This window comes from Rosa chinensis, chromosome 5 (assembly GCF_002994745.2).
Source record: "Rosa chinensis cultivar Old Blush chromosome 5, RchiOBHm-V2, whole genome shotgun sequence".
Classification (NCBI taxonomy): domain Eukaryota; kingdom Viridiplantae; phylum Streptophyta; class Magnoliopsida; order Rosales; family Rosaceae; genus Rosa; species Rosa chinensis.
Genome location: NC_037092.1, coordinates 55878347 through 55888054, shown reverse-complemented (window position 1 = coordinate 55888054; position 9708 = coordinate 55878347). Strand labels below are relative to the sequence as shown.

At 38.7% G+C, this 9708-nt stretch overlaps 1 protein-coding gene across 5 annotated transcripts; it reads left to right on the top strand.

Moving 5' to 3' along the window:
• The first annotated feature begins 379 nt into the window (after positions 1-379).
• On the top strand, positions 380-7429 carry LOC112202300 (nudix hydrolase 10). 5 transcript variants are annotated; one of them, XM_040505976.1, is made up of 9 exons: positions 380-780; positions 2750-2815; positions 3434-3571; positions 3796-3873; positions 4458-4508; positions 4609-4643; positions 5490-5598; positions 5802-5888; positions 6737-7429. In XM_040505976.1, exons 1-9 carry the CDS (start codon positions 610-612, stop codon positions 7241-7243), a joined length of 1242 nt encoding a protein of 413 aa, XP_040361910.1. In that variant the 5' UTR covers positions 380-609; the 3' UTR covers positions 7244-7429. The 5 variants fall into 5 exon arrangements, with proteins under 5 accessions (XP_040361910.1, XP_040361914.1, XP_040361912.1 ...); XM_040505980.1 differs by having other exon boundaries at positions 5802-5860; positions 6737-6853; XM_040505978.1 differs by lacking the exon at positions 3434-3571.
• Positions 7430-9708: the final 2279 nt, after the last annotated feature.

Sequence of the window (9708 nt, the reverse complement as noted above, 5' to 3'; positions counted from 1 at the left end):
TCCGTCGACCGAGTTGAAAACTGCGCTGCCTGTCTGTACTCTTCATTCATAAATGAATGCACCTGTACAAACCCAGAGTCCTACCCTACACGGGACGCGGCCGTATACAGACAACCAATTATGGCAGGCAGAGGGCTCCAACCGTAATCGCACTACAACTAGTGGCCGCGAACCGTTAACGCGCCCTCCTCTGCATCATCTAATGGTGGTCCCTCCCACTCAGTCTCCCACGTATTCAAAAACGACATGGGCGGCTCTTAATCACGTGGCCCAGATGACGTCAGAAGATCTCCCATTGGTCTCCCAGTTAGTGGGCGCTTACGTCATCGTGCAATTCTTCACAGGGTAGAGGGACCCCTCGTAAATTTATATAAATTCTCCCACGCAGCCTCGGGGGCCGGGACAGAGACGAGAAAGCTGAAAATGAAAAGACTGGAAAGCTTTAAGCCTCCATTGAAAGTCTCAACTCTCAACTAGGTTTTTGCTTTCCTGCTCATTCATATTTTCTCTTCTTCATATTTGATTTGGCTGTTCAAATCTTTCTTTTGCTTCTCTTCAATCTTGAGTTCTGAGGTTTGGGGTTCTGTTGTTTCTGGCCTGGTGGGAAGAATGTCGGTTTCCGTGAATTCATCGGACCAGGTCTGTGAGAATGGAACTGCTGAGCTACTTCCTGCTACGAATGACGACCATGGAGGTGTTATTGTGGACATGAAGGATGCTATGGAGCCTCAGGCATTTCGTGCTTTGCTTAGAGCTTCAATAGTTCAATGGAGGCTACAGGTGTCACTGTCGTATACTTTTTATTTGATATATATATGAACTTGTTACTAATGGGTTTACTAGTTTGATTGCTGGTTTGACTATTTAGTGCTTCTTGTTCCTGTAAACCAAGGTCTTTCAGTTAGCTTACCTCTGGTCAGTGCTTTTTATTTAAAGATGTTATGTAATAGTAGTTTTGACGCTTTTTAAGAAGTGATACTTGTCATTCATTGTGTAGTGGTTCTCAGTTGCTGATGCGATATCATGATTGTAGGCATTGGTTTATAGGAGTTCTTTTTGGGATTGACTTTTTTTGAGTTGGCTAGGATATGAATTATGAAATATATAGATGCCTATTGCTCCATTGTTCTTTCACTCCACCCTTTTCTTCTTTTCACTTCTCTTCGTCTATATACTCTCTCTCTCTCCCTCCCTCTACACGCTCATATATATGCTCACCATGCGGGTCTTGCAGTCCTTTAGTAAATGTCACAGTTCAACTTTGATTTGCTGCTGCTGCTGCTGCTATCTATTACTCTTCAGAGTCCAAACTTTGACTTCTTGTTGTTGTAGCTTTGAGACGTTGTACCTGCAACTTTCCAAATCTAATCCGTACCTCAGTGCTGAGGTTGAAACAAACCTCATCCTTCCCACAGTGTAGCCATGTTGGTGGTACTAAAGTCAAACAACCGAGAGCACCAAATGGATTAGAAACTCACAATAAGCTCAATTTCATCATTGTGATGTCCATTCCCAAGTCAGACAGCAGTGATCTACAACTTCCCCATTGACCTTGCTGCCACAACATGTTTCATTGTTAGCCAGTTGTTGATTTCCTTCTTTTACCCTTTCACCACTATGCTCCTTGTCGTCCAATCACTGAAAGAGCCTATTATCAACCTAAGCCATTTCAAACAGAAGCTGGATGTGCCTGCTAAATAACTTGAGCTGTAGGAGTACTTGTAAACAAATACATTTTAGCATTGTCCAAATAAGTTAAATAGAGTTGGTTAGTTCTGATCCCTTATGAACCCAAATGAATTGGATGGGGTAAGAGCCTGACTAATATATCCAAGTTCACAACATGTCAAGGATAATGCAAAACATCTGTTGAAAGGAGAGTTGTATGATGTAGGCAACAAGCAAAGGAATAAAGATTATCAAGTGCACAACACGTATAATTGGAAGCCGTTGAGTAAAAAGAAACACGAGAGAAGTCATGCCTTGAGCCTGTGAAGGAATCAGTCCTATTTATGTTTTTGATTGTTCCTGAATCCTGATAAATCCAATTCTATTTCTGGAATTAACTTTTGTTGGTTTTTCTAGTTGCTACTTCTACCCCTAGAGGAAAATAGGCTGAATTCCAAAGTTACAAATGCTCACACTGTATTAGTCTAAAACTTGAGCTTAGAATATTAAAACCGGGGAAGAATAATAGCAAAGTAACAAAAAGTGGTATCAGGGGTTTAATCAGGCAAGTTCATTCAATTTGGGATATTGATTTGATTTTATTTTGGATTAGCTTCTAATAATGAACCAGCATGTAGATGTTTGATACCTCCCTATTGTTCTTATTACCTTTTCTTTCCTCTTTTGTTCTCTATCTCTCTATTTTTGTTAGTTATTTATCAGACAATAGGAATAATATGGTGTACCTTGACATGTTTGATAAAGAAATGATGGTTTGTTACATCATTTGAAGAACAATCATAGGTTACTCATTTTGAGTTGTACTTGTCATCCTTATGTGAGAGGATTCAAATGCTATCAATGGCTTTCTTTCTTCACAAATTGTCTTTCAACTATGGTGAAAGTGCGCATTCTATATTGTTTGTCATATACTGTGTATCCATCTACTTTTATGTTTAGGTACGTGTTTTTGTCTCTGTAGGCATATGATTAATGGCAAAAGTGTTTATTTCAACTTTTATGAATATTCAAATTTATTCTATCCTCTATCAATGAATTTTTTTTCATATACTCTATGCAGGGAAAGAAGGGAGTTTGGATAAAATTACCCATCGAACTTGTAAATCTTGTTGAAATGGTAGTTAAGGTAATTACTCTGCGATGTAATTTGTGGCATAACTGTTTTCATGCTAGTTTTGGTATTTTCAACCTACCATGTTGATTCTGATTTGTGAATTGCATTTATAACAAGGGAAAGATCTACAAATCTATGTTGCACATGCACTTTGTCTGATCTTCCTTATTTCATTTGTGGATTGATCTACAAAGTCTATGAGAAATATTATCATTGTTTAACTTTCATATAATGTTGTTAGGTCTTAGGTTTCATGTTCATGTTTTAACTGTTAATCCCAGTAACTATATTTTAGTGTCTAGTTAAATCAAAAGCTAACAAAATCTAGAGCCTGGAGCCCTGGAATGGTCCCTGAATTAATACATTGCATATTTTCCATAAGAGTGTAACCATGGACTTTAACCTGAAAACTGAAAATTCGACATCAGTTTTTGATAAAGTAATCTGGGGTTCACATCCAAAACCAATTGTCAATGGATGGAGTGACCCAAACCCTTATAAACCCATATATTTGGGAGTTAAGGTAACTAGAGCGGACGCATATAACTCAGCGATTGCTTTATGTCATGTTCTGTCCATTGATCTTGATAAATCTATTTGCTTGACTTATATCTATTAAGTTGATGACAGGAAGGATTTCACTACCACCATGCTGAGCCACATTACCTCATGCTTGTTTATTGGATTCCTGAAACCACTAATACTATACCTGCAAATGCTTCACACCGAGTTGGTGTTGGTGCTATTATTTTGAATGATAAAAATGAGGTACTCCCTCTCATCTACTAATGTTTAATCGTTTGGATAAAAGTAAAACAGTAGGGGCTATCTTTTGAATGGCAGTTTAAATTAGTCTGCTCTCTTTCTCTCTCTGACTGGAATATCCTGTTCTAATTCAGTCCATGTGCATACTGTACATGTAGGTCTTTCATTTTCTGCAACCTTGTCATCATCATCTGTTGTTGGTTTTGAAATAGATTTCTTCTACATAGATGCTTGTAGTCCAGGAAAAGAGTGGCAGGTTACAAGGAACAGGTGTGTGGAAAATCCCTACCGGTATAGTTGATGAGGTATCTACCTTAACTAAGCAGTATTTTATTCAGGAGTGCAATTATTCCTACCCGCCTATCTTACTACACCCACTCACCTTTCATGAGTGGAATTTTCAGTTGTGGCATGGAAGTCACAATGAAACCATCCCCCTGCAATAAATATCTTTTATTCTGTATCACATAAGCTAATCATCGTAATCAAGTCGTTGAAAGAAAGAAATAGAAAAAGATGAGTATAACCTTATAGGATTTATAGAAAACTAGCAAATAACTGGTATAATAGGTCTCACCTTCTGCTGAGAGAACAGAATTGGTGTTTATGAAAGAAATTAAAATGGTGGAAGCAGATGAGTGGATGGGTATCATAATAATTGTGGGTGGTGGAAGACTATGTAGTGGATGAGTGATTGAGTTAGTTTCTTTTCTTTGGTCTAAATTAGTTCATAAGGGGCAATATGGAATAATAGGAAAGAGCGTTTTCTTTTTCCAGCAATTTAGTGAGGGCGGGAAATATGAGAAAGGGTGGGAATAGCAGCATTCTTAATTATTTGTAAACTGTTATGCTTGCTACGGCCGGACATTAATGAGCTATTCAATTACAGGGTGAGGATATTACTGTGGCAGCTGTAAGGGAAGTTAAAGAAGAAACAGGAGTAAGTTATCAATTTCCATGTCTGTATTATATTTACTCCTTGTAGTTTATGATACCAATATGAATAGTGTGATGAATTCCACTGGTTTGCACCGCTTCAGATTGACGCAGAGTTTTCAGAGGTATTAGCATTCAGGTACAAGTTTTCAGAGTCTCAATTCATGCATTTTTTTTTTACGTAATGTTATTTTAAATCAACTCAATTATAGATGGCAAAACTAAATCATGTGTGCCAAACAAGTCATGAAACATGATCTGGATGCAAATTATACTGGCATCCTTAATTGTGGACCGATATCTTTGATCGATTCAGGGATGTGACTGAAAGGTGCTTCATCTTAAACATTTTCCTAGCAATACCATCATGATGTAACCTGCTTTTGTCATTTGGGTGAATTATACCTGCATCCACCAAGTGTTCTCCAACCATAAAACAATTTCAAAATCCGAGTTTTTCAATACACCATCCATAATCTTACCCTTATGTAAACTTGTTCTTTGTTCTCCTATGCCAACGCCAGTGCCAGCGGGCAAAGGCCAGCACTTGGGTGCTGGTCATATCTTGTTGATGCTCAGGTGTTGACCTTCAATTATGAAATTTTCAGCTGTAGAATTATAGAAAGGAAACAATTCAATTTTTGCTAGGCAAAGTAGCAGATTTTCATCTCTGAGTAAACAGCACCCTCTACTCCTCTAGAATAAGTAGATGGTTCTTTTGCTCCCATTCAATAATTGACCCTTTTCCTTCAAACTCATATTTCAAGCCCTCTTTCTAGTAAAACAAAAATGCTCAGAGTAGTACCTCTAGAGAGATTCTGAAATTACGCAATTGATTGCATGGCGTTTTTTCTTTCTTTATTGTCTTCAGCTTTGCTTCTCATTAGCGTGGATTTATTGAATTTCAAATCTTTTCTTCTACTTTACAGATGTAAACCATGGTGTAAATTCTAATCCTACATACTTTCCTGTTTCCTACCTATAGGCAAGCACACAAGAAATTTTTTGAGAAGTCGGATCTGTTTTTTGTGTGCATGATGCGTCCTCTATCCTTTGACATCCAAAAGCAAGACCTAGAGATTGAGGCAGCTAAGGTAAATTTTTGTTGAAAATGCGTTCTGACATACTTCTGAAATTAATTTCTGAAAAACGAGTTATCAGTACAATTTGTCCACTTCATCAGTTATGTTTCTTATACATGCCTAAATTCGAATGGTCTCATATATTTTAGAGTGAATCAAGTAACTGCATAAGAAAATTGACCATAACTTTGTGGAGTTGTTTTTGTTTCATGTAGTGGATTTCACTCGAGGAATTCGCAGCTCAACCAGTCACCCAAAAACATGGGCTCTTCAAGTGCATCCATGAACTTTGCTTGGCAAAAGTAAAGGGGAACTATGCTGGATTTTCTCCACTGTCTATAGAATCATTTTTTGACGATAAGTTGAGTTATTTTTATTTAAATAGGCAGGATATTCAGTGCCTAACTTCTTCGGTTCAGTCCTAGATGCATGTTTCATTATCTCTATAACTCTACATTGTTTTGTAATATTAAGGTGTCATTCCTTCTTTGTTGCTCCAAGTGTGTTTTCTGTCTCTCATGTTTCTTCTTGTCACCAGCTGTGTGACACAATTTAACTTTGTTTACTTGGCTCGTTAAAGAAAGCAATAAGGTTTCTTCTTCATTGTGTTGAGTTGAGAACTTGAGAATGGTCCTTTAGTTTACATTTGTTTTGGCTTTTTTTTTTCCGATGAATAAAAGAAGGTTACCAACAAAAATCCCTAGCACAGCCACAACCCAGCTGTTCAAGGAGAAAATCAACAGTACGAGCTTCCTTTGCAGCTTGTTTTGGCTTTTGATTTGAATGGGAAATGGAGTTTTGCTTTCAACTTGTTTTCAAACTCTTTCAAGCTGATGTGGGACCTGTATACATGAAAGGGTGAGTCATTTTAGCATTTCCAAAAATAAAAATGTGAAAGATTTTTCTCTCTTCCTTTGTTTTTTATTTTTTAAGTTTGTCCATATGTAGAACAGTAGAAGCATGCATGTAAATTGAGGCTTCCAGGCTCTTCTTGTACATAATTATGACAAATGGTCTGCCATGCGGCAGCAAATCCGGGTTTCAGAAATAAAAGCTGAAAGCTCCAAACCAGAGAAAGAAGCTGGGTTTTTATATATCTGAACAAAATATCATCATTGTAATCCCACCTCTTTCTTCTGATACATCATAGCTAGCTCTCTTACCAGAACCAGGAGGAAGAAGAAGAATGTTTCCTCTGAAACTCGCTGTGTTTTTCACAGCACTGTGTTTGTCTGTCTTCTCCAACCTTGTTTTCATCAAGGAGATCTCTGGAGACGCCACACCTTCTTCTCCTAGTGCTAATTGCGTCACTTGCACTACATGTCAGTACCCATGTCCTCCCGCAGGAGGGGACCCCTTATATCCCCCACCTCCACCATCACAAACCGGAGAGTACCCGCCACCGCCACCACCGCCACCGCCTCAACAGCCTAGTCATCAAGGAAAATGTCCCCCAGGTCAGTATCAGTGTTGCCAATACCCTCAGGGATACTCCCCTCCGGGCCCGATTCCTCAGTACCTCACCCCTCCAGGGACCTTTGGAGGAGGAGGAGGAGGATATGTGCCTTACCCTTACAATTCGGCTTCTTCGTCTCCTTTGTCAGTCTTGCTTTCAGTACTTGTGATGATGCTGTTCTCATCTGCTGTTTTCCTTTAAGCTTGGGATGGTCTATTCTGTGGCCTTGTTATGTAAATGTTTTAAATTCGATCTAGTAGGCAATAAACCCTTGTTAATTGTACTGATGGGTACTACTGTTCATACCAGCTGATGATTAATGTAGTGAGTCTACAATTTGGGTTGATAATAATGGTTAAATTGAGCACTGATGGGTTTCATGTTATATATGTACTTAATGTTAGTTTCTCATTCTTCCGGTATTAGCTCTTGTTTTTTTACGTGTTAAAAAGGAGAGACACATGGTTGTGTGCTACTCATGATATAGACGCATGGTTGTATGCAATTCGTGATACCGAAAGAAAAATTCAGTCGGTGGAAGTCGTTCTCTAATGCCATGTAGCAGAAGAGCTTTCATCTTTGTGCCATGTAGCTGGCATAAGCTACTTTTGCTGACACAAGAGAGACCGTTACGTTACTCAATCCAAATCGATTTAACATAGGGACAAGCATCAGGCCTTCTATTTCAACACAAACTCATCCACTTTGTATGTTTTTTAATGAGAGAATACCAAAACGCTCTCTGGCGAAATTTGCGCATTATATTCGTGCTTTACAAGACGTTGTTTTAGGGTCTAGCGTTTTCAGTTAAATTGGGATTGCAAATAATTGTCCAAGGAAACGGTTATTGTCACTCTATCTCTTTCTTGGTTCACTCTATTTAGTTATTACACTCTATATTTTAATTTTAGTTATTCAATTTACTTATCTAACTCACTTATCTTTCTAAAAATATCATTATATGACATATCTAATTAAAAAAGATTTAGGGGGTGTATTTAATTCAGATTTTAAAAGATTTTGTTTGAGTTTTTATATGGATTCTAATTAATTCTAATAGATTGATTTACTAATATTTGTTTAGATTTTACAATTTCTTATGATGTTTTTGATAGGTTAATTTTTTTTTCTTTAATATTTAAGCAATGTATGGATCCAACTATAATACTATATCAATGACAAAAAGTATGACAATCTACCATTCTTTACGTTGTGTATAATGATATATGAACAGTAGGAGAAAACTAACCAGCCAAAATGTTAGACAAAAAATAAAATAGTAAACTAATGACTTAATTTATTTCATATCTAATTTACAAAAGAAACATGTGTATATGTATCATCTTAACAATACCATTGGAAGTGAGCTTAATTAGCTAGAAGGATTAAGGCTTCTAGAGCTATAGTGAGAAAAAAAAATTATTAGATGAGAGCAGAGGCAAAGGATGATAGTGGGAAAATAGGTCTAAGGCAAAATGGATGAGTGTCACCTATTGAGGGCTGCTTCTTCATTTTTTTTTTTTGGTGAAGAGCTTCTTCATTTTTTGAGTGAGATAGAATCCCTCAAAATCTCTTGAGAAGTGGTTGGATTGTTTTTGAGTTTCAATATATATAAAAAGCACTATAAAATCCTCCAAAATCCAGCATTTAATGAAATCCTTATACTTTTGAATATCGACAGATGTTAATGTCTAAGATTCAGCGGTAGCTAAATCTTGGTTAACGCGGGTCCGGTGGGTGGACCGCTACTCGTGATGTAATCAACACTTCCGCTACCTGCCAAGTAAAATACAGAGGGCGTCAAAGGGAGACTGCACTCGACGGTCTTCTCTTCTCCGATGCCTAAGTTAGTCAATGTATTTATGTTAACAGAATAACAGTAGGTAAGTAGTAAATGCGTCATTAATGAGGTGAGAGGAGAGAACCTTTTATAGGTGGGGAAGAGACTGACCTCTTCCATGTTTTCGATGTGGGAATGATATGCTCCAGTTCCCAGCTTATAGAGCTTCTGATGCTATCTTGGCGCGGCGCGTGGTGGCTCATCAGCGGTGATCTGGTGGTGAGCCAGGGCTCAGGCGGTAGCCTGCTTGGCTGTGTTTCCGTAGGTCACTCCGTTGGTGGGAGTTGATACCGCTGGTGGTAGCATGAGCGTGGCTCATTATAGCTAATTATGCTTTGACAAATGCTCATGTAAGTACAAGTCTCCCAAGTCCCCAGTCAAGGAGGGCAATCTTGGTTGGGGAGTTGCCTAGCGGTTTGAAGAATTACTTCCGCTAGACTTGCAAAAGCATAATTAGCGTCAGTGCATTGTCAACCGTGGACTTACTGAGTAAACGCTTTATACCTTTTCGGGTGGGCCCTTACTAGACCCCCTAGGGAGTCCCTCACTCCCCGGCTAAGATAGACCTCCATTTGGTCTGTGTATTGTTTGTTGAGGGGAGCTGCGCTGCGCAGAGGGTGTTAGGTAGCGAGCCCAATCTTTGATACCCGAGTGGTTGGGGTCAACGTGCCTGATCAGGGCCGTCGCAGACTATTGAAGTGTCCCCATGTCCCGGAGGGACGTTGCTTGACTGTAATGCCGCTTGGCGGTCGTCGTCAGAATGAGGTGTTGCCTCGAGAATCGCCTTTGGCGGAAATCCCTCCGCTGATAGTAAGCGGCAAGAAGT

What these genes read in the sequence shown, in the direction of transcription:
- LOC112202300 (XM_040505976.1), top strand. Translation starts at nt 610, where the DNA reads ATGTCGGTTTCCGTGAATTCATCGGACCAGGTCTGTGAGAATGGAACT. An exon ending in TTTTGAATGATAAAAATGAG is followed by an intron (nt 3,572 to 3,795) that starts GTACTCCCTCTC and finishes TCTTCTACATAG; the next exon opens with ATGCTTGTAGTCCAGGAAAA. An exon ending in AAGTTAAAGAAGAAACAGGA is followed by an intron (nt 4,509 to 4,608) that starts GTAAGTTATCAA and finishes GCACCGCTTCAG; the next exon opens with ATTGACGCAGAGTTTTCAGA.